The sequence below is a fragment of the Colletotrichum navitas genome (assembly GCF_030913465.1).
Source record: "Colletotrichum navitas strain CBS 125086 chromosome Unknown LY79scaffold_90, whole genome shotgun sequence".
NCBI lineage: Eukaryota > Fungi > Ascomycota > Sordariomycetes > Glomerellales > Glomerellaceae > Colletotrichum > Colletotrichum navitas.
Window position 1 is genome coordinate 64,139 of NW_026850636.1, and position 22,593 is coordinate 86,731.

At 56.8% G+C, this 22,593-nt stretch overlaps 9 protein-coding genes and 1 non-coding gene across 10 annotated transcripts; 6 read left to right on the top strand and 4 right to left on the bottom strand.

Moving 5' to 3' along the window:
* Window positions 1-49: 49 nt before the first annotated feature.
* On the top strand, window positions 50-3,772 carry LY79DRAFT_525633 (uncharacterized protein; the record flags this gene model as incomplete). Its single annotated transcript, XM_060555756.1, has 1 exon — window positions 50-3,772. The coding sequence occupies one exon, from the start codon at window positions 50-52 to the stop codon at window positions 3,770-3,772; it is 3,723 nt and encodes a 1,240-aa protein (XP_060409143.1).
* A 1,192-nt stretch (window positions 3,773-4,964) lies between these two features.
* Window positions 4,965-5,721, top strand: LY79DRAFT_525606 (acetyltransferase; the record flags this gene model as incomplete). Its single annotated transcript, XM_060555754.1, has 2 exons — window positions 4,965-5,018; window positions 5,071-5,721. The coding sequence occupies 2 exons, from the start codon at window positions 4,965-4,967 to the stop codon at window positions 5,719-5,721; spliced, it is 705 nt and encodes a 234-aa protein (XP_060409144.1).
* Window positions 5,722-5,884: 163 nt separating this feature from the next.
* On the top strand, window positions 5,885-7,116 carry LY79DRAFT_410156 (uncharacterized protein). The gene is made up of 4 exons (XM_060553081.1): window positions 5,885-6,421; window positions 6,491-6,663; window positions 6,715-6,799; window positions 6,858-7,116. The coding sequence occupies exons 1-4, from the start codon at window positions 6,148-6,150 to the stop codon at window positions 6,899-6,901; spliced, it is 576 nt and encodes a 191-aa protein (XP_060409145.1). The 5' UTR covers window positions 5,885-6,147; the 3' UTR covers window positions 6,902-7,116.
* LY79DRAFT_410226 (uncharacterized protein) lies at window positions 7,072-7,867 on the bottom strand. The gene is made up of 2 exons (XM_060553083.1): window positions 7,658-7,867; window positions 7,072-7,612 (listed from the first exon to the last, which is right to left on the bottom strand). The coding sequence occupies exons 1-2, from the start codon at window positions 7,696-7,698 to the stop codon at window positions 7,186-7,188; spliced, it is 468 nt and encodes a 155-aa protein (XP_060409146.1). The 5' UTR covers window positions 7,699-7,867; the 3' UTR covers window positions 7,072-7,185.
* Window positions 7,868-9,219: 1,352 nt separating this feature from the next.
* Window positions 9,220-10,082, top strand: LY79DRAFT_410159 (uncharacterized protein). The gene has a single exon (XM_060553082.1). The coding sequence runs from the start codon at window positions 9,452-9,454 to the stop codon at window positions 10,004-10,006; it is 555 nt and encodes a 184-aa protein (XP_060409147.1). The 5' UTR covers window positions 9,220-9,451; the 3' UTR covers window positions 10,007-10,082.
* LY79DRAFT_410259 (uncharacterized protein) lies at window positions 10,083-10,832 on the bottom strand. The gene has a single exon (XM_060553084.1). The coding sequence runs from the start codon at window positions 10,663-10,665 to the stop codon at window positions 10,159-10,161; it is 507 nt and encodes a 168-aa protein (XP_060409148.1). The 5' UTR covers window positions 10,666-10,832; the 3' UTR covers window positions 10,083-10,158.
* A 2,579-nt stretch (window positions 10,833-13,411) lies between these two features.
* Window positions 13,412-15,768, top strand: LY79DRAFT_525578 (von Willebrand factor type A domain-containing protein; the record flags this gene model as incomplete). Its single annotated transcript, XM_060555749.1, has 3 exons — window positions 13,412-14,052; window positions 14,121-14,283; window positions 14,338-15,768. 3 exons carry the CDS (start codon window positions 13,412-13,414, stop codon window positions 15,766-15,768), a joined length of 2,235 nt encoding a protein of 744 aa, XP_060409149.1.
* Window positions 15,769-18,234: 2,466 nt separating this feature from the next.
* LY79DRAFT_583580 (WSC domain-containing protein) lies at window positions 18,235-19,725 on the top strand (the record flags this gene model as incomplete). Its single annotated transcript, XM_060560333.1, has 1 exon — window positions 18,235-19,725. The coding sequence occupies one exon, from the start codon at window positions 18,235-18,237 to the stop codon at window positions 19,723-19,725; it is 1,491 nt and encodes a 496-aa protein (XP_060409150.1).
* A 757-nt stretch (window positions 19,726-20,482) lies between these two features.
* On the bottom strand, window positions 20,483-20,574 carry LY79DRAFT_t248. The gene has a single exon. It is a non-coding gene; the product is annotated as a tRNA-Pro (tRNA).
* A 306-nt stretch (window positions 20,575-20,880) lies between these two features.
* LY79DRAFT_525574 (uncharacterized protein) lies at window positions 20,881-22,562 on the bottom strand (the record flags this gene model as incomplete). Its single annotated transcript, XM_060555747.1, has 4 exons — window positions 20,881-21,630; window positions 21,699-21,860; window positions 21,914-22,420; window positions 22,503-22,562. The coding sequence occupies 4 exons, from the start codon at window positions 22,560-22,562 to the stop codon at window positions 20,881-20,883; spliced, it is 1,479 nt and encodes a 492-aa protein (XP_060409151.1).
* Between the last annotated feature and the right edge of the window lie 31 nt (window positions 22,563-22,593).

The window sequence follows — 22,593 nt, forward strand, 5'->3', positions numbered from 1 at the left end:
CCCCCCTCCACTTGTCTCTGCGTGGAGAAAACACGACACGACAATCACCATGAACAGATTTCGCAACAAGAAGAAGGCGAAGGATGAGGGCGTCTTCACACCGCGGGCTTCTCAGGAGTCGGATTCCCCTACACCCTTTCGCTTGTTCGGTAAGGGGAAGAAATCCCAAGAGGAGGAGCCGAAGCCAGAACTAGATCTTGAAAATGCTTTGCCGCCGAGTGACGATTTCCGGACAAGTTTGCTTATGACGGGTCTCTCTGCGCGGTTTTCTATGCTCAGAGAACAAGATGACCCGCATAGCAAGCTTGGGAAAGCGAGCGATGACAGCGTCTTGTTTCCAAGGAGGCAGTCGAGGATGGACTTTGGCCTCGGCGCCAGTAGCACTGGACTGTCGGATATCGCCGAGGTCGCGTCCATCAGGAAAGAGATACCCTTCGCTCGGAAGGACTCGTACCACTCCGCAGACGGCAGCTCCATATCGGGAAGCGTCATGGATCGACCCAAGCCCGGCGAAGGCAACAATCTGTTCGGCGGTCGACAGAAGGTCTACATGCTTGCCTCGGGGGCCTCATCCTCCAAAACCCTCGGGCCTAGTGGCATGAGTGGGCGTGTCCTCTACGACGACGACGTGTCCCAGTCTGCTTTCCAAAAATGGAGACAGGCCGAGAAGAACAAGTTGGCGTTCGATGACGATCAGGACCAGACGAGCATCGATCTCACACGCTCCGACTCCCCCCCGCCCGCTGGCTACAACAGCAAGCGGGAGACGAACTCAACGACATCTTCCACGCCCTCGATCGGCCGCAACTCCACTGCAGCTACGTCAATCATGTCCCAGCCCGCATCTTCGGCGAAGGACTGGCAATCAACCACCACCGGGTCCAGCTCCGCTGCAGGCGCGTCACATCTCGAGAGGACCTCTACTCGCACACGGCGTCTCTACGAGACCGGGCTGAACCAGGACCTTCAAGAACATCAATCGTCGGCTTTGTCGCGCATCGACACGCTGTCACGGCGGAACATCGGCAGCAGGACTCCCGATATGCAGAACGCGCCGTCCCCAACGAGCAGTCTCTTTAGTGATCGGTTCAGTGAGCGGAGAATTCTGGCCAAGGGCAGTGCGCCCAACCTGCGGTCCGCGAGCCCGCTAACGACCGGGAGCCCGACCCCCACGACGGATCTGGGCATCACGAACCCGGACCCCAAACCCTCTTTCGGCGGAACCCCCCCGCTTAGCCCGCCCATCAGTGAAGGCGAGGAGAACTCCATCCTGCCCAACGACCGAGGCAAGGCCACCGCCATGGGATTGTTCCAAAAGCCTGCGCACTCGTATGACGAGTCGAGGTATGCTCAAAGACAGCTCCAACTCCAGCAAGGTCGCGAGACGCCGACCAACAGGTTCCGTGCCGAATCCAATGCCTCTTACACCACTGACCGGTCGCGCTCATCTTCGGCCCAAAGACTCCCGATCGAGAAGCCTGAGCCGGCCGTCCAGACCGAGCCGACTGTCAAGGAGGAGGAGGCTGGCGTAAGCTTCTACAATGAGTCTGTCTCTTCGCCAGATGAGATCACAAGACCAACTACGGCCGCCCAAGGTGCGTCAAGGCGACCCGCGGATCGCGATCATCCCGCACTAAGGGAAACCTCTGGGCCGGCTCCATCGACTCGGATCTCCGCAGCCTCCGCTGAGCCTTCCCCTGTGTCTGACCGGTCTGTTGCTGCCGCCGCCGAAGCGTCAGCCGACTCTCAAACAGTGCCTATCGACTCCCCAACCCTCCCTTCGTCATCTGGCCTAAGCGGCATGGTTCGCCAGCACCTGCGGACCGACAGCACGACATCCTCCATCTATGGTCCGGGACCACAAAGCTCGCAACTTGCTTCCCGTTTTCCACTAGACCCGTACGATAACAAGTCCATGGCGGACTTGGGCATCTTGGCCAATCCCTGGGAGGCTCAGTCACCCGACTGGAGAAACTCGACTTTCAGCGGCAGCGGCAATGACCAGACGACTGCCGAGCAGAAGGAGCAGCCCGCTCCCCAACCCCGCCAGCGTCTGCCATCGGACAACCAGAATGCGTCGCAGAATGCATCGGAACGCAACGCAGTCTCCAACAATGGGAAGGAAAAGGAGCACGATGAGTTCGCCAGCCAGCTTGCCGACGGCGCGCGTCGGGTCCGCGAGAGACTCACATCATACGTTGAGTCGGACCGCGACAGTCGATCTCTATCACCCAAGCCCGTGGAGCGTGTCAGAGAGCCCTCCTTGCCTCGCCCAAATCCGTTGGGCATCCTCAGACAGAAGACGAGCCGCGGTTCTCTGATTGATCGTAACCGGGAAAACCGTCAGGACAGCCAGCACTCCAAGGCCATCAAGATGCTCGGCCTTGCTTCATCGACCATCAGCAGCGCCCCGAGCCCGAACAAATCCAGCTTTGATGACAAGGAGCCCCCGTCTCCCGTCCACGACGAGCGCCACAAGCCCGGCTTCCCCAGGTCGGAAACGACTCCGGTGCTCCCCTCGCAAGAGACGGGCAAGACCAAGGAAGACGAGTCCATGCATGCTGGACTGAGGACATTCAGACAGGCTAGAAGGCAGTTGTTGGAAGCCCAAAAAAACCCCTCGAATGTCCCCACTGCCCCTGGCCAGATGCTCAGCTCCATGGCGACCCCCCCCATAGTCGGCCCTCCGGCTTCGCGGACGGCCCCCATTCCTAGGCAACGGTCCGCCTCCCGCGAGCGACGACCGCCTCCCATTACCTACCAGCAGCGGGCTCCGAGCGAGGAGCCCCACCAGCCCGGTGACGGCTCTGGACGTGCGGAACGCAACCGCAGTGGTTCGGAAGCCAGCAACGGTGACAAACACCGTCCCGCGCGGCTCCGGACCGGCACGGGCACTTTTCCACAGGAGGACCGCGGAATGAGCCTCAACCCCGGTAGCTCTCCTTCAGGTCGGCCACCGATGTTGCAATCCCCTGGCCTCCCCGGCACCAACATCCGTCGGTCGCCCATCATGCCGCCTCAGCCGTACCCTAAGCCCCTAGACCGATCTGCCTCGGGCAACCTGGCCATCCAGTCCCGTCGCCGAGGAGGGCCCGAATCCGGACAGCCTTCTCCAATCTCTCCTATGGCGCCGATACCTTCGCCCTCGATCCCCGCTAGCCAATCCACGCCAACTTTGGCCCCCCCTCGGCGTCCTTCGGCACCTCCCATGCCGTCGCCCAGTTCGGAAGCCCATGGCGCCAACCGCCTCGACGAGTCCATGAAGAGGGTGGTCAGGAAGCAGGACATATCCGAGCCGACGTTTGTCTCGTCCACCTCACGGGTTCCTACCGTGGCTCTTCCCGAGACATCGGACTCGCGGTCGAGAAGCGGCTCGAGTGCGCGGTCTGGCAGCATTCTGGGTGCTGCTTCTTCGACACCCAACCTGCATGCTACCATGGTTGCTCACGCGAACGCGCCCCCTCTTCCTCCCATCAACCCGAAGCGCCGCAACATGATGGGCCGCAGAGGGGACGATGGGGACGCGAGCTCTCCCCTTTCGCCGCCACCCGGGGTTTCTGGCGAAAACGGCGGTGGCAAGCATGGCGCCTTCTCTCTTAGCGACAAGGATGAAGGATCCTCGCAACACCGCCTCCGGAAGACGACAAGCGAGGCCAACGGCATGAACATGCGAGCCCGCGTTACGCGTGGCAACAGCCCTCCCAACATGCCTTCGTCTGCGGGCATGGCTGGCGGTATCAACAACGGATCTCTGCCCGGCGGCATGATCTAAATCTGACGTCTCTCTCTGTCAGCCTGTCGCCACGACATTCCTCGTCGTCGTGTTTCTAATCTCTCATATTTGGTATCAAAAAAAGAAAGAAGAAGTGGATGGTGGGACAAAAGGCGATAACAGGGTCGGTCATCACGAATGTAACGAGAATGTTTCCTTGTACTTTGCTCTTGCTTCTTCTGATTTGTTTATCCACACCCGGTCGTATGAACCCGTGGTGTATTATTGTATATTCCATACTCTTTCTCCCCTTCTTTGTTTAGCGGCAGCATCTCTATGCTCAGCCCTGTTTAACATTGAGCTCCTTGTGGGAGTCTTAATTGGGTGGGTATTCGTCGGCCTTTGCGGGTGGCCTGAATGTGGTCTTTTCTTTCTTTTTTCTTTTCCTGTTATCATTTTTTTTTTTTCGTGGTGGGCCTGGCGTCTACTGCGGACGGATATCTTAGCGTTGGCCGGACAGGCAGGGTTCGCGCGCGCGGCTGTCCGCGTTTGAAGTGTACCAGAACATTTCGACACGGGCGGCTTAGGGGGGGGCCTGGGTGGACAAGGGAAACGGAGGCGTGATATACCATGTTACTTATTACCTAGGGAGTGTGTAGTGGAGAGAAATCAAAACCTTCCAAGACCAAAGCTATGCTGATGATGTTCTAAACCTCGGGGGAGGGTTGCCAATGCTGCTTTTCTCGGCTCGCTCAATTATACAACGTGACACGACACACACTTGGCCATATTTCTGTCTGGCGGAACTGACCATCGACAAGCTTGGCTGCCGACAACGGGACAGGAACGGCGGGTAAGTACGGTGAATGTGGGGGGGGAGGGGGGGAGGGAAGGGGAAATGGCCTCTTCGGCCCGGAATGCCGGCCGGCTTGATAAAAACCACGGACGCGCCCTATATGAAACATCATCCTCTCATATACTCCGTACGCTTTATTCTCAGTCTGTTTTGGTCGGTAGCTCTTATTCAACTTGCCCATCTTCGGCCTCCCGGAAGCCAGTGGACGTACGCGCCTCGACCCAAGCAGCCAGATCGAGACACATTACCCCCGCTACCCCGCGAGAATCCCCCCACCAGAACCACCGTTGCCAGCAACGTCCGTCGGCCGTTCCCATAGCCGTGCGCGCGCACACAAGACTGACCTATCATCACGTACACTCACCCGCCGACACTGCTAGTCGCTGCTCGGGGAACATGGCCTTCATTCGCCCTTACAAGCCGTCCGACTTTGAAGCGACAGGACACATCGTACGTACATCCCCCACCCCCCAAAAAACAGCATTTTGACTGACTGCCCCAGTGCCGTGCAACGCTCCCGCCTTCCCTCCAACGCTCCGAGGCGGCGACCAGGACAGCGCCCTACCTCTGGACGCACCAGTACACGCTGCTCTCGCCCTCGACGTGCCACGTGCTCGACGACGGGCAGGGCAACGCCGTGGGCTACTGCATCGGGTGCCCCAACGTCGAGGAGCTGGCGGCGGCCTACCCGCGCTACGTCGCCGAGGTGCTCGAGACGTCGGCCGAGCTCGCGGGGCGGCGGCCGCGGAGCCTCGAGGCCAGGGCGCCCTGGAACAAGCCCGAGACGGGCGAGGTCGACGAGGAGGCGCTGCTGCAGCAGGCCTTCAACGCGACGTGGCTGGTGCTCGACGAGGACAGGGCGGGCCTCTGGCGCGGGTGGCGGGCGACGATGCACATCGACCTGCTGGAGCCGTGGCAAGGCAAAGGGTGGGGGAGGAGGCTGATTGACAGGTTCGTCGAGAGCCTGAGGGAGGCGGACCGGGCGAGGGGCGGCGGCGGCGGCGGCGGGGAGAAGCTGTACGGCAAGGGCGTGCACATTGGCGTCGGCGGCGAGAACGACAAGGTCGTGCCGTTTTACGAGAAGCTGGGGTTCCGGGTGCAACCTACGGGGGACAAGGGGTCGTCGATCTGGATGACGAGGGATCTCGAGTAGTAAGTAGCCTTTTCTGTGGTCGGGGAGAGAGGGAGAGAGGGAGAGAGAGAGAGAGAGAGAGAGAGAGAGAGAGAGAGAGAGCCGCGGCCTTGTCTATCACACTGCGGCGCGCCTGAGGCCGAGAGCGTGCAACTGCGGAACTCCCATGGAGAATCGCTGCTTCACTGTGCGGCTGTAGGGTATCTGTCAGAGGGACGCCGGCGTGTCGGGGCGGGACCGGGGACGGGCGGAGAGCACCAGGCCGCTCTCATAGGCCGGGAGACGCGGCGCGGCGGATGTCGTGGACGTCCTTACGGCGTATGTTGACCTGGAGCAGCGATGGCGGGACGGAAGGATTCTGCGTCTGGTCTCCGAGGAGGAACCGGGTCACGGCATCGTATGTGCAATGATATGCTCCGGTGACAATATAACGAAGAGTAACACAGAATGAAGAAGAAACGTCGGTGTATCGGGGCTTCTGCCTTGGGCAACAACTACGTAGGTCGTCTGTGGCCGTTCCTTCCTCGTCTTGTTTGTAGGGAGTCATGCTGCACCTTCCCTCGACACGTTGCTGCGCTTTCCACCTCTTTCTCTCCCATCCCTCCCTTTTGCTCTTCTTCTTGTCCTCGCGTCTTTCTCCTCCCAACAATAACAACTCTCGGCTTCACCCTCTTCTTATCAACCAGGCACAGAGAACTCCATTGTCCGAGTCATCTTCACCATTCAGCCCTTGCTGGCGCGTAGCGAGGTTCAGCGCTCCCACGGGCCTGCTTGCCTTTCCCGGCGTCACCATACACAAGTAATCCACCAACTTTTACTTTACGACACCTCTTCCCGTTGACTCTCAATCCAACTGGTCTCAAGTCGACTTACTGCGGCTTGAATACCCTGCCTTTTCTGTCAACACCTTACTCCTCTCTCGGCTTCCGATACCTCGCAGCGCTTGATCCATTCCAAGGATTGGTATGCCATCTCCCCATTGTGCCGGGCACTTGAGCTGATCTTGCTGAACAGGACACGCACGCACGACCCAAAATCATGGTGGGAATCTCGACACTCCCCACAGAGCTCATCCGTGAGATGTGCCATGACATCCGGGGTGGGTAACAGCACCGTTGAGCACAGACGCACATGCTTAAAGTCTTTAATCTGGGCAGCCGGCAAGCAGACGGCATCGCACCACAGGCAACAAGCCATGTGATACGGCCAGAGACTTACAATGGGTCGATTTGTGGGTTGGTTGTGGTGGTACAACATGCGATGCTCTCCCTCCCATTTCCCTTTCTTTGGTCCGTCGGCCGCAGTCGGAACACGATCCGAGATTGCTGTGTTAGCGCCGCTGCGCGAGAGCCACTTTTCCCGGCATCACTTTGCCCCCACGCTTGGCTGGTGTGCGCCGGGAGATTTGGGCAAAATTTTGGTATGAGGAGAATTTGAGCATGTCGGCGTCCTCCGCTTGTCATGCGACTCCTTTGTGTTCCACACCTAGGGTAGGTAGAGTACTTTTTTTTTCTTTGTAACAGTGTTTATTGGATTTTTATGATTGTTTTTTCTTTTTAACTGAGCGGCGAAGCGAGTCTTTTGGTACAACCCCAGTGACTTGAGAATATCAACAAGAAAAAAAGAGGTGATGGTTCGTTCTCCCCCCATTCCGAGCGTTCCGCTGCCTCGAGTCCGTCCTCCCGTCCGTTCGCCCGTCCTTTTCGTACCAACGCCTGTGCTGAAAAAAGAGTTGGTTTCCAAACTAAAAAAACGTGGGTATGAGGGAGGGGTATTCGGTCGCAAACAAGAAGAACTGTGAGTGGAAAACGGAAATAAAAATACAAAGATTTCCCAGCAGGCAAAAAACTTTGGTACGCAGAAAAGAAGGCTAAGAATAGAGAGGCACCCCCCGGGGGGGTTCGTCGTCTGCCTGGTCGCCATACGGGGGGGTGGGTTGGTCGTGTGGATACACTACAGGCGGGACACGGCACCGAAAACTTTTCGTCGGAGCCTCATGGCCTCGTGGCCTCGTGGCCTCGCTGGGTTTCAGCGAGAGAGGCTCGGAATGCATCGGCTTGAGCGGTGGGTATCTGGGGGGGTGGGGCCCCCTTGTCGGCCAGCCTGGCGTGTTTGTAGGTGGTTTTTGTGTGTAATACGGTTTTATTTATTTATTGGTGCTGATGGGTGTTCGGAGCCTCTCTCGGTGTAATGTGCCGCGGAGCCCAGGTCAGGAAGCAATTTTTTCCCAAATTGCCTTCTCAACGGCCGGGCTCGTTATGGACGGCTCTCGTTGGCTTAGAGGCAGGTTCGGCACTCCTGGTGGCCGCAGGAAGGGCACGAGGTGCTGATGACGATCATGCTTCCGCACTTGCAGCAGGAGGGAGCGACGGGCATGTTGGCGGTAGGTTGGTTGGTTGGTTGGTTGGTGGGTGCAGGTGTGTTTGGCTGTTGGTGTTGGCTTGAGGCTGTCGATGTAAGTCTGGCTTGGTCGTCAAGCAGGAGTGAGAGTGAGAGTGAGAGTCAGAGTGGGAGATGTGAGTGATGAGAGAGAAGATGTGGAAGAAGACGGGAGGAGAGAGGCCGCACTTATAGACATTTCCCCTCTGCCCACCCATCTCATTCTCTGTCCATTCAGGCCAAGTCTTTTCGGAACCTTGGACCCCTGGTCTGACCGGAGCGGTTGTGGTTCGAAAGAAACGTCTAAGTGGTGCACGGCTCAGTCGGGGGGGAGTGTGTGTGCGAGGAAGGAGAGGCGAGGCAAGGCAAGGCAAGGCAGAAAAAAAAAAAAAAAAGTCAACAAGGTATCCATCTCCAACCCCGACCCAAGGCAGAAGTGGAATGGAGGTGCCATGTCGGGTTCATGGTTGGTTGGACGGACCCTGAGATGGACGGAGAGTGCGTGTGAGTGGCCGCCCGGACACAGACAAGAGACAGACGCAGCATAGCCGCCGGGGGGGGGTGGCCACCAGCAGCAGCTCGGCCTGCCGATCGAATCCAATGCGGGGTTTGAGTTCGAAATAGTTGACAGGGCTTTATTACACTACGGAGTACTCTGTATGGAGTACAGCTCGGAAACTTGAGAGAAGCTGCGACATGGGACCTCTCTCGTGTCTCTCCCCTCGTTCTCACCCTCACTCTCACTCACACTTTCACTCTCACTCACATTCTCACTCAACCCCCCTTGCGGGCGAATGACAGACCGGCATGACCAAACATACACGCCCCGACCCTGAGAGGCTCTGACGTAGGTATCGAATGGAGTGCGCACACGAGCCAAAGGGAAAAAGGGAAATGTGAGAAGAAAACCGAAAACCGAAAAAAAAGAAGAAAAAAAAGAGTGTGTTCTGTGTGCAAGACCTGGGCGGCGGCGGGGGAAAACCCAATGGTTGTTTCTCTTACACTTAGCCATCGAGTAACACGTTCAACCACACCATACTCTCTCTCACCCCTCTCCTTCGTCGGCAGGCTCCGGGGCTCGGCGGGTGAAACACAACGCTTGGAGATGCACAGATGGGTTGAGGCATCTTTTTTGATTTTTTTTAATTTATTTTTACTTTCTCATCGTCGCCGCCTGGTGGTATACCACACACACACACCAACCGCCACCTCGCCTCGACCCCCCCCCCCCCCCCGAATCCGGCTGAATCCATTCGTCCATGGACCATCCCAAGTTGTCGTCTGTCGCCCTCGCCCCTTCACTCGCCGGCAGAGCGGGCACCCATCTCTCTTCCAGAGAGACATGCAATCGAGACACGCTACTACCTAGTGTATGTCTGACGTCGCCGCCTCTTCCGAGTTGCAAGCCGAATGGAGACAATACTGTAGAATACAAACGCAGGCAGGCAGCGAGGACGGCTCCCAGAAGCTTCGAGATAGCTCCAGCTCCCCACGTCTCCCTCCCCCTCCCTCCCGCCCAAGCTCCCCGGCTCTTCCGCTCCGACCACGCCGGCCTCGCGTCTCTCTGCAGCGAGGGTGTGCAAATGAAGTGAGCACGGCCAGCCTCTCTGCATGTCGACCTAACAAGCTTTTGGCAGCAGGCAACGTGTGTGCGTGGTTTCCTGCTTTCCTGCTTTCCCCCCACGTCGCTCGGGCTGCTGCTGCAAGTTCCGCCTCTGCACGAAAGCTGCAGCCAGCTAGACGCGGCCGGGGTCAGGGGAGACGATGCCGGGGGTGGAGGCCAGTCGTGACAGGACAAGGGGGGGTAGATGCTGGTGGTTCAGTGTGCCATTTTCAGACATACTCGGGACAAATCCCCCCCCTTCCATTGGATGGTGAGGGGCTATTATGCGAATGCTGGGGAAATCAAAATGGGAAACCGAGCTAATGGAAGGCCCCCGATTACCTTGCAGCACCATGTGGAGAGGTGGGCATGGAAGATGGAGGGGAGGGCTCTGTCATTCTGTGGAGGAGGGAGCAGGATGCAACCAACAGCCGCCAGGCTGTTCGGATTCGGAGCCGGGACGTGGGTTTGTGCAGTTAGACGAGATGAATCTGTGGGCGGTCACTTCCTTGGCCTTTCCTGACTCCCTCGACCGAAAGGTTTGAAATTGTCAGTCCAGCGGCCCGACTACCTGTCTGTCCGACTGCCCCTCCTCCCTCTGCCTGTCTATCAACGCCATCGTACAAGCTCCTCGGAAGGGAGGGATTGACCGATGATCTACCACTATCCTGCCGTGGTCTCGGCACGTATGGTAATGACGATACGTAAATCAGTACCGGTACAGGACCGGCCCTCAACCAGTGTAGTGGCGGCGGCCGCTTTTGATCGCGGCCTCTTGCTACCCCGCAATTCGAGCAGGATCGACTGAGCAGAACTACCTTTCCCTCTCCAGAAGCCAAACGGTCAGACGCGTCCGGGGACGACTCGGGGAGGCGAGGGAGGCTCGGGTGAAAGGGGGGGGGCGTGAAAGTGGAAAACCTGGGGCGAGAATGGCAGCCTCCCAGAGGCTGAACAGTCGCAACTGTCGGAGCCAGGGATCGCATGCTCCCAGCAGATATTTCGGGGTAGCCTTTGAGCGCGCTGATTTGTCGGACATTCACCGAAATACTACATCCCTGAGGGAGCAAACGGTCGGTCCGCAGAACAGAAGCCACCTCTTGACGTGAAGTCAAGTCGTCAAGAATACATCAAAATGCCAAGAACAAGCACAGAACAACGTGGGGCGATTCAATGCAGCCTGGCGGGTTTGGTTTGGTGTGGTGTGGCGTGGTGTGGTGTGGTGCCGGGGCAAACATGGGCCGACTGAAGAGCCCGCTCGACTCTCGGAGGCTCGACTCATGACGCCCCAAACGCTGGTGGAGAAGAGGGCACGCCGGCGATGCCCGTCGAATGGGTCCGTCCCTCTCTCGGATCTCCCTCCGTCGTCATACACGTACGGCGTCATCCATCCCTCGATTGGGCCAGCAAGAAGCAATCGCCGGACGTCGACGCCGTTACCCGAGGGCATCGCGAAACGAAAGAGAGAATGGAGGGGTGAGGGAGAAAACAGGGAGGCAGAGGTCGGACGACGGCGTCATGCCGCGAAACCGGCGCCGATAGACGCTTTCCCTTCTCCCCAAGGGTGGGCCTGTCCTTTGGTTCCTTCGTCATGGCTGGACGGGGCCTCGCCTGTTGGGCGTAGATACATGTATTCACCACGACAGTTTGTTGGGTGCTATTGCCTGTTCGTCGTGCGGTTAACGGACTCGGCTCTTGGCGAGAGGCAGTGAAGTGCTGTGGCACAGACAGATGACGGAGAATGGTATCCAACGCGTCGTCTGGGCAGGGCTCTAAGGAGCGCGTAACTAATGGAATGAACAAGTGTCTCAGTCGTGTCCCTCACATTCTTGCATCTCCCATCCCTCGGCCATCCATCTCCGCCGCCAAACACCGTGCTTAGCTTTTCCCCATCTGCACTCTCCCTATGTTGGGAGAACATACGGGAGAGACTGCACGGAACGGCCGAAGGTGCAGACGTCGATGGGCTTTTTAGGTCCCTGACAGGCGACACCCGTGTGCTATATAGATGACACCGACCAACGCCATGTGCCAAGTCCTCGGGGTTCCGGCCTAGCTCTCGCCTGGTCCCTCCCTTCTCACTCCCTGTTATTCCCTCGGTGTCCAACTATGACGCAGATGTTTCTGCCAAAGGGTTCAACGCACGTGAAACTTCAAAACAGGGGCATCGGGGCGACCGCCTAACCTGGCACGCAGGGTCTCGTGTGGGGACAGAGTTTTGTGCTCTGGGGGAGAGGGAGACAGCCATGTTACACCCCTGTCCAGCATTGGGGCTCTCAATGCAACAGGAACAGACACACACACGCACACATTACACACACACATTACACCCTGCACATTGTGGGATGGGGACTATGGGGAGAAAGCGCTGTGCTGCGCCTCACGGCGCCGGTTGGACCAAGCAAGAGACCCTTGGCGGCGTTTGCGTTGCTAGTTTTGCAAGGCATGATTTCCCCTCATCCTGGCTGGCCGAATGGGACAGTTCCCTCAAAGTGGCAAAACGGACGCACCGACATGCTGTTCAGGGTCCCAACACCAGCAATGTTGTTTAACTGTTTCCGTTGGCTCTGGGCATGGGACGACGGATGAAGCTGCGAGATGGGTTGGGCGGGCGCTGATGCTGCTGATCCTACGGCTGCCTCGTCTGACAGGAGCGGCAGGCAATCGAGTCACAGGCTGTAAGCCGCTACCATAAGTACCGACTGTCCTTTTTTTTTCTTTTCTTTCACGAACCTCTGCATAGGGAGGGCTTGACTCGAACGCAACTGGAACAACGGCGGCGACGGTGGAGGGAAGAGGCAAGACGGTGGCACAGACGACCAGGTCGGCACCTTGGTTGTCCCCTTCTTTCAGATGGGGATTGGGCGGCTCTTTATGTCTGCCGTATGACTGTTCACCGCCGGCCCTCCCTTCCAATGTGGCTGAGGCGGGCCGGACTGGGTGAGATTAGCTGATGCCGACCAACGAGCAAACAGTCCGACTGAGGCTGTGCTGCCGGATCGGCTTCTTATTCGAGGCCCGTCGAAACCCAGCGAGGCGTTGCTCGAAACGCCAAAACATTCACGGCAAGCGATTTCCCGAGACACTGGTTCCTGGGACAGAATGCCTTGGGGATCGCCCACGCGCCCATAGAGTCGGCCCTCGGCCATGACTGTGCCGGGGAAACAAGCCTGCATCTCCACCAGATACTCCCAGAAACCAACACATCGGGGGGGAAGGGGAGACGCTACTGTCAACACTGCCTTGGACAGGGCTCCAGCTTCGATCGACTAGAGTTTGCTCGGAGCGTTTGCCTTTAGGCAGACGCACCCGAGTTCGGATTAGTCTGGGTGAGTGAATGAACGGCATCGGCTGCCATTGGCTAGCATCCGCCGGTCGATGGATTGAATGAGTGAGCTGGCCTTCTCGTCCTCCTTGGATCTTGCCGGACCTGGCCCAATGGGCGTCAGCCCAGTTCGAAATCCGACCGCCTGAGCCCCTCGTCAGCGGATCTCACCAGAGTGTAAGGACTGAACCAAGAGTGAGGCCAATTGTGTTTGGTATTGCAGATATATATCTGTGTAACCGCGATAGTGTCCAGTTCTTCAATACCATCACCACCCGCTTTCTATTCCTTGTGGTCTCAGAAAACCTTTTACCTACAATAGCTAACACGTCGCAAACTTCTAGTCACAATGGTTGGTAACTTCCGAAAGTGACCGGCCGTCAAGCTTATCTACATGCTGAGCTGACATGGACTTCCAGGTCAGAAAGTGGTTTTCTAAAAGCTCGGCCGAGAGCGCCTCGCCTCCTATCTCCCGCGTAGACTCTGCAAAGTCGGGCAATTCGAAATGGACGATGACCACCACCAGCACAGTCCAGGAAGACGCCCCTTCCGAGGACCTCGCTCTCTCCCTTCATCCGCTCGCCTCGCAGGACGGCCTCATCGCCAAGGTCACGCCGCCGACGCAGCCCTCTAAGCCCACCGTTCACGTGCCGTGCGATATTGTCCTGATCATCGACGTGTCGGGCAGCATGGGCTGCAACGCCCCCGTACCCGCCAACCCGGGCGAGAAGACGGAGAACTACGGCCTGTCGGTGCTCGACCTCGTCAAGCACGCCGCGCGCACCGTCCTCGAGACCCTCAACGAAGGGGACAGGCTCGGCATCGTGACGTTCGCGTCCAAGGCCAAGGTCGTGCAGGAGCTGAGCCCCATGAACGCGAAGAACAAGGCGCTCGCGGAGAAGAACATCAACAGCATGAGGCCCATCGACGCGACGAACCTGTGGCACGGCCTGCTTGAGGGTATAAGGCTGTTCAACACGGGCGGCGAGATGAACATGGGGCGGGTCCCGGCCATGATGGTCCTGACGGACGGAATGCCGAACCACATGTAGGACACGACCTTGCCCTCGATCCATCGATACTTGGCCTATAGGGGGGAGACTGACAATATACAAGGTGCCCGATTCAGGGGTACGTCCCCAAGCTGCGTGGAATGGAGCAGCTGCCCGCATCGATTCACACGTTTGGCTTTGGGTATTCCCTGAGATCGGGTCTGTTGAAGTCAATTGCCGAGATTGGCGGCGGCAACTATTCCTTCATCCCCGATGCCGGCATGATTGTGAGTTCGTTGGCGCTTGTAGGCCCCCCTCCCGACCGCTGACATTCATCGCAGGGAACCGTCTTCGTCCACGCGGTGGCCAACTTGCAAGCGACTTATGCCGTCAATGCCACCTTGCGCCTCAGCTACCCCGCCTCCGTCGACCTGGACGAGATCGGCGGCGACTCCGTTGTGAGGCAAGAGCCGGTCACTCTGGCCGAGGAGGACGGCGAGCCGAAGCAGCTCTCGATATCTCTCGGCAACGTCCAGTACGGCCAATCACGCGACATCTTCCTCAAGGTCACAACCTCCCAGGGCTTTGTGCCAGAGAACTCAACCGTCAGGGCAGTGATCGAGTACTCCCGGATGACCAGCAACACGTACAGGCAAACGGCCGAGCACTCTCTGCGGGGGGCGCCCACGACTCTCCCGGAATCCGAGATAGCCTACCACCTTTCTCGCTCCCAGATCTGCTCCTACCTCTCCTCCATCATCCCCATCCGCGACGACGGCGAACACGAGGCCGTGAGCGCCGTCTCGCCCCGGCTCCTGGAACGGCTCCAGGACCTCATCGCAAACCTCCCCGCCAACGGCTTCCCCTCCGACCCCCAGAACAGATCCGTCGTCGAGGACCTCGCCGGCAAGCAGCCGAAGGGGCAGGTCACCCTCGCCCTGTCGAACCCCGGGTACTACAGCAAATGGGGCGTCCACTACCTCCCATCGCTCCTCAACGCGCACGCCCGCCAGGTCTGCAACACGTTCAAGGACCCCGGGCCGCTCCGCTACGGCGCCGACAGCCCCCTCTTCGTGGCGTGCCGGGACCGGCTGGACGCGGCCTTCGACAACCTGCCCGCGCCGACGCCCTCGAACCAGCGCACGGCGACCCACCGCGGCCGCGTCAGGATGAGCTCGTACAACAGCTCCTCCGGCGTCTGCTTCGCCTCCTCGACCCCCGTCCAGCTGGCCTCGGGCCGCACGGTTCCCATCAAGGCGCTCCGCCGGGGCGCGGCGGTGCGCACGCCGTCCGGCCCGCGCCGCGTCGTCGTCGTGCTCAAGACGCCGGTGCGGAGGGAGATCATGTGCCGCGTCGGCGACCTCGTCGTCACGCCCTGGCACCCGATCTCGCTGGACGGCGGCAAGAGCTGGGCGTTCCCCGCGGGCGTGGCGGACCGCCGCTCGGTGCGGTACACGGGGTGCATCTACTCCGTCCTGCTGCAGCCGGACCGGGACGCTGCCGCGCACGCGCTGAACGTCGCCGGCGTCTGTGGCGTCACGCTCGGCCACGGGCTCGTTTCCGGGCGGGACGCGCGCGCGCACGCCTTCTTTGGCGACTACGAGAAGGTGGCCGGGAGTCTGAGAGCAGTAGGCGTGGGGAGGAACGGCGTGGTCGTCGGCGGAGGCGTGGTCAGGAACCCGGGGACTGGACTGGTTCGCGGCTTCAGGACACACGGAAAACGGTCTGTTTTCTTTTCGAGTAGGAAGAGGATCAACTTCTCTGTTGTCTAGTTTGCTCCACAGGCGTTCTGTTTCGGGTTCCATCTGCGGCACCGAGAATGCCTTCGATAGCTAGTCTTCTGGAACGTTAAGAATAAAAGAAAAAAGAGTTCCCACGGACAGAATCAACGCTTGCCCAAGTTTTTTTCAGCGGCCAAAGCTTCTGCGGAGGAGCTTTACTCACGTCCGAAGACAGGGTGACATTATGTACTCGTTAATATCACCGTCATAGAGAACACGGCTGTGGTTTGCACTATCGAATTGAACGGGTCTCAAGACTTTCTCCAGCCCCCTCCCAGAGAGAGTGATAACTCGTAAAGTAGTCATGCGACTGGCTTTCGGTCTTTCTATTGCGGGCATCACCCTACTTGCTGCGCCCAGCTATTATCACACTAGCACAGTAGCAAGATAGGCGATATATCGGATCGCGCTGTTCCAACTATTCATCCAAGATACAATCTTCTTACCACACGTTTGCGGAAAAAGGTTTTGCCTCTAGCACCCACCTAGCTGTCTTTGCTCTTCATGACTCTACCCAGCCCGGCTTCGTGTCCGCCTTTCACAGAATGTGCTGAACAGACCCATAAATGGCAATATATTTCTGTTTTCGTGAAGCGCACCCCGATGCCGTCGTCCTTGTCTGCGGGTCTGCCTGCTGCTATACTCTGTAACATCTTGACCGTGGCCCTAGTTAGGCGAAAACCGTGTGGCATAGGTTCCTCCAGGCACAACGGCCTTGGTGTACACATCCTCTCAAGAGGAGGCATGCTTGACTACTCTCACGGAGGGGACTGCTTATGGCAAGCTTCTGGTTTCTATTTGTCGAAATTTTGTTCCCAGCGAGTTTCGTTCCAGCTACTGATCTTCCAAACCATCATCCAGTGCATCTACAGGGAGTGCGGTACTTGAACACGCACCAAGTAGATATCTGGTTCGAGGTCAGAAATGTTTCCTCAGCCTGAGGCCGCTGGCATCGTATGTCTTGATTCTGGGCTTTGCATTCAAACAGTACCCTTGACCGGTTGCGACAGCAATCATGAGGAATGTCGGTTCAGGGGATGGTGATGCTAACGCAGGGCAAAGGATCCTTGCAATTCGAGCCAGTCCCGGTGGGGAATAACAAACTCTCAATACCTGTGGCAGAGCAAGGGAGGCGTACCTGACGTTGTTTTCTCATCTTCGTCACTTCAGCGTTATCCATAAACCATACGGCTAAGGTTCCCATCCCTTGACGTCCATAGGCAGATGAGTTCACCGGGCGTGAAGACGCAACATATCCAAAGGGGGGCCATTGGCGAAGGACGTGTCCAGTGAGGTTGAGGTAAGCTTTTAGGGCTTAACGCCACGTTCAACGTGTCTTGGGCAGTCTTTCTTGAGATAAACCTGAGTGGAGCAGAAGATTCCAGTCTCGCCCCTTTTGTTTTGATTATGATACCGCCACTTCCCGCTTCATGCTCCAGGGGCGGCCCAAAAGAACGGCAAAGGATCCGGAAAGCCGCAGGCCGTTTGAGGTAACGCCGGACTCGTTATTCAGTAACGTTTTGACATACATCGATACGTGTGGCAATGCTCGGCAGAAGAGACAGACTACGCCATATCCGGACATCGTTCAATATTCCATGAGTAAGGGCTACCGATATCACAGCCCCAGATGCTGGCGAAGTTTTTTAGTTCTTCAAAAAAGAGGATTCAGGATTCCCTTTTTCGGTGCCGCTTCTGTTTGGGGACTAGCGCGGGGGATTCAAGACATTGGCCCACAAGCGCACAGCTTCGTACCCGGTTGCGGAGGAATTCGTTAGCATCGAACAATGTGCTTGAGTCACGGCCGGCAAGTTTGCCTCTTTACCAAGCAACTATACGATCTTTACGAGGCTCTCAGTGATGGCAGACGAAAATGAGAAGGGAAACACGCATCACAAAGTTTATGGCCGTAAAAAAGCGAAGAAGGGGAAAGAAAAGAACAAGACATGAGAATGTTTGAATGATGTCGTCTTATCGACGTCGATTTCGAACATAGTTATCCAGATGCTGGGGCTCTTAAGAGATCAGCCGTTATTACTTCACTCGTTCGTAAAGGTTTCGTAACCTCTTGCATGCTACGGCCATCTGCTCTTGGCCTAGGTCTAGACAGGCCATTCATCCCTTTGGTCACTTGCCAGGATACCAGGCACGCAAGATATCCAAGGCTTTGCTGAGCATGGTTCCTCTATTCGGCGGAAGAGTCTGAACCACAGATACGAGTGGGACCATCTAAATTCCGTTGTAATGAAGTGGATTGTCAACGCTGGATGTTGACATATAAGAGGGACGTTTACCCGCGGGTTGACGAGTTCTTTTTGCCTTGTCACACCACCGACAACCAGCAGCCAACCGACAACTATTGCGCTTCAGTCGTTTCTGTCTTTAGACCACCCTTCACTCTTTACCCACTTTCCGTGGTCTCTGTCACTCGTTACCAGTTCTCACACTCGCTTCGCAATGCCCTCCCCAATGGCCACCTCTGCTTTCATGCTCCTCTTGGCAACCACGCCGCTTTGCAGTGGCAGCACTTTCAAATTTCCTCGTTATTGGAATACGACGTCGTCGGCTGCCTCTGACGTCTCGTCAACCCTTTCCAGTGAGACGATATCTCTGACTGCAACGTCTTCTACCCCTGCCTCGGCCTCTGCCTCTGAGACCATCCTCCCCAACCCTCCCCGCGTCGGTGTTGCTACTCATCTGGGATGCCACGACTCCTCGTCAGGGTTCCCCAGCTTCAGCCTCTCTCTTACCGATGAGCTGATGACCCTCGAACTCTGCGTGCGTACTTGCACGAGCGAAAACCGGTTGTACTCCGGGCTCTTCGACACTAGATGCTACTGCGGTGATGTCGTAGAGGCTCCCGCAGTCGTCCAAGTCGGCGAGGATCAGTGCAACATCCTCTGCCCCGGAAACAAGGCCGAGCGCTGTGGTGGCCGCGTAGGTCTTGCGAAGCGCCAGATCCCCGACGCTTTCCGCCTGTCAATTTACGCCAACACGGAAATCGTCTCGGGCGCAAGCTCCGCCTCCGCTTCAGCCTCCGCTTCCGGTCCGGCTCTTACCAACAGCATCACAGCTGCGGACTCCGCTGTGACTAGCACGTTCACAACTACCGTCACAGGAACTGTCACCAAATGTCCTCCCGGTGTGTTGAACTGTCCCATCGGATCTCTCACCACTGCTGTTAGCACCGTCACGACGACCTACACCGCTCTCCCGACCTCCCTCCCGTGCCCCAACGGCGAGTGCTACCACCTGCCCTGCTTTGGCCAAGACTGTAACCAGAAGGTTACGTGCTACGGAGACTACGTCAGCTACAGTTCCCAGTGCTCCTGCGCAGCTGACCGCCGCCGCATTGTCTGCGAAGATGGAGTTTGCTACCCCGAAACCTGCAGCGGAGACGACTGCGGCCGTAAGATCGTTTGCGAGAACGGGCAATGCCGGTACTCCCGGTGCCGGGGCGACGAGTGCACCAAGGAGAAGATCACCTGCTACGGCAACGTTTGCAAGATCGAGCAGTGCGAGGGAGATGAGTGCGACAAGAAATACGTCTGCGCCGACGGCACCTGCAGCCACCAATCCTGCCCGCTCAAGGAGGTCAACATCAAGTACGAGTGTTCCGGCGAGCAGTGCAACGTGGTCGAGCCCTGCAAGGGAGATGGCTGCCCCATGCCTCAGCCTCCGAACCCATCCAAGCATCTCGAGGCGTCCGGTGTCCCCCCTCAATACCAGCCCGCCTCGGTTAGCACTCCTGGTGCTTTCAAGCCTGCCGTCAGTATTGTCCAGCCTACCATCAGTCCTGTTCGGTCTGCCGTCATTACTGGGGAGTCAAGCACGGCACTGCCTCCGAAGCCATCCGTCGTTACCGCAGGTTCGAGCAAGTCCATCGCGTCGTGCGGCTTCTTCACGTTGACTGTGGGTGCCATTGCTGGCTTGGGCTTCCTGCTTTGAGGTTGATCATGGCCAGACGAAACCATTTCTCTTCTTAGTCGATTCTAGAGTCTTTAAACAAAAGACTTTAGTTCGATGCGTGTTGAACCGTTCTAGAACGGTGCGTTGTGCGCTTTATATTTTTGGTTCTGAGGACCTGTCTTGGTCCCGGATGTGGAAGCTACCATTTATGGAAGAGCAGTGTGCACTTGAATATTACAAGTTCGTTAAATAGAGGGCATACGACCGGAAAGTGTCTCTCACGCATACTTGGTAGTGTCGTTCAGTTTCTGAGGGGTTATAAAACAATACAAATCTGTTTCAATTCTACTCGTCTTGCGTCGTTCTGCTCAGAAGATTGGTCTATGGAAATAAGGACCATGTAGCTGAAGACATAGTTTCTTTCTGATATCTAGCATTGACCATTTCTTGTATTGCGAGCAGCTTTTGACGTATATATTAGCAATTTCATGTTGATAGTGTCTCCGGATGCTGCAGTATATGAGCCTAGTTTTACAGATATCGTTGGAGAAACTCAAGCGAATTATTACTGAACGGAATTGCAACCGTATTTTGAAGGCTATTAATGTTTATTCAGGGACAAGAAGTAAGGTTTATAGTCCACGTATCGCTATGTAAAGGGTCAGTTGTTATATACGACAAAATATTACTAAAAAGTCCAACTGCATCAAATCACGCCAGCTTCGGAGTGCGTACGTTAGTCGATTCTTTCTCTTTTCTTGTTCATAACTCCCTGCAACAAGCAAAAGGTTATCTGGGCCCTGGCCAGGGATCGAACCTGGGACCTCTTCCAAGCTGATGAATATTCAACAACCCTAAGGAAGAATCATACCGCTAGACCACCAGGGCTGGTGATGGTTGTGAAAACCGGGTATCACTCGTGTGGATGCTGGCGTGAAAATTATGCTATATGGACCCTGTGGGTTGTGGAGTCACGAAGCCGTCATTTTGGCTAGTTAATTTGCAGCATGGCCTGTTCAGATGGGACCCTTGTCACCTCTCTAATATATCCAGAGCTATATCTGGGTCGAAAAAAGTGTTGTATGATAAAATGCTGTCAGAAAAAGACGGAAATGAGTGTTTTGGTCCATCGACAGTTGTCGGTCGTTGGTACTCGTTCCGCCCCCCCTCTCGAAGCAAGAAGCCGACGATGTTTCAAGCTGTAGTGCCAATCCAGCCCCTCGCTTTGGTCCTGATACCTTCGGGCGTGACGGGCGTGGTATTCCCTGACTCCAGTCCAGCTCGTTGGATGCTCCGGAGAAACGTGCCAATGCCGATTCCGTTGCTCGCTGTGCGCCCGAAGAAGCCAAACAACTTCCATTTTGTCTCAGAGTTGAACCCCTCGTCAAACGAGTCGAGGTACACCAAAGCCATGCCGATCGGCAACGGTGCGGATTGTATCCCAAAAGTGCCTGCTGAAGGATGGAAAAGGACTTCGGCGATGTTGGCGATCTTGGTGCAATAAACGAAGGGGTCTGTCCGCTCAGGCAGCTCCAAGCCGGCATTTTTACCGATGGCTAAGCGGAGAGTGCTGTATGACAAGAGTGCTACCGTCCAACACAAAGTCATGATGGAAACAATGGCAACGTCACAGGCCGATGGGTTGTCGAGGCCCCTTGCCATGAGTTCCTCGAGCTCCTGTTTGGGGCTCAGGTTTTCCAGCCACCACGTGAGCTCTTCGTCAATGCGCCAACATTCTCTGACGAGTCTGGTGCGCCTTGATTCCTTCTCGAACTCGTCTTTGCAGTTCCTCATGTAATCCAAGTCTTCGAGAATGCCAGGTACGTCAACGAAGATGTCGACCAAGACGTCTTTTGGGGTTTTGGGCACGTCTTGCCATGGGACCGTTTTCCAAACAGGATGGCTGAGCGGGCATCTTTGTCTGCGCCTGATGGACGTAATGATCTACCCCGTCACCGTTAATACATCAACCTGCAAACAATTCGAGCTGAAACAAACAAGGGAGAACCTACCAAGTGAATTCGTCCTGATGAGAACAAGTCATGCGCCGGGCCTTGCACGTGAGCCTCCGGACTTCGCTGCAAGACCAGGGCCATCTCGCCCAAAGCGTGGCCTTCCCAGCTTTCAGCTTGAGAGATTCCATACCGCTCTCTATCGTCGGCTCCATACAGTAGCTGCAGGTTTCTCATGTCAGCTGGAATACGTCACTCGTAGCTACGCACCTTACTTCATAGAAGCCAAGCAGTCTCGAAGCCAACATCAATGCGTCTGTCTTCCATCTCTTTGGGTGTCGCAACGCGACTTTCAACTCACTGAGGGCGTCGCAATAGAACCGGAGGCCTTCATCGATCATCCACTGTTGCTTCTCTCGTCGACCAATTGTTCCGAAACTGAGTGCCAGTAGACTCTGTCGCAACGCAGGATCGGTGCGATAGAGATCTCGAACCGTTGTCGCCCAGTCGGCATTTGAGTATCTCACGATAGTGTTTCCGGGGACACAGAGTGGGGTTCCAGGCATGTAAACGTCCCAAAACAGATCGAATATCTTCTCTTCAAAAGCAGACTGGGACAGAGACGGTGGTTGATGGATTGTACGTGCAACGGAGACCGTCGCTTTTAGATAGCTGCAGGAGCTTAGGTTGGTGACATTGACAAAGATGCGCTTCCTCTCGTAACCAGCGCATTGGATCCCCGCCTTCTGACACTGCCCGCATGAAGGCCGTTGCAAGTCACACTGGGCACAGTCTCTGTCAGCGGCATGTATGTTGCGATGCTTTGAGACACGTCATCTCCCGTTAGCAGAGAGACAGACTCACGCCCTTCTTTCGCTTGCGGCACGTATTGCAGCCCTTGGAGCGTCCGGGAACCCCAACCATGATGATTATGAGGGACTGGGAGAGGCGAGGA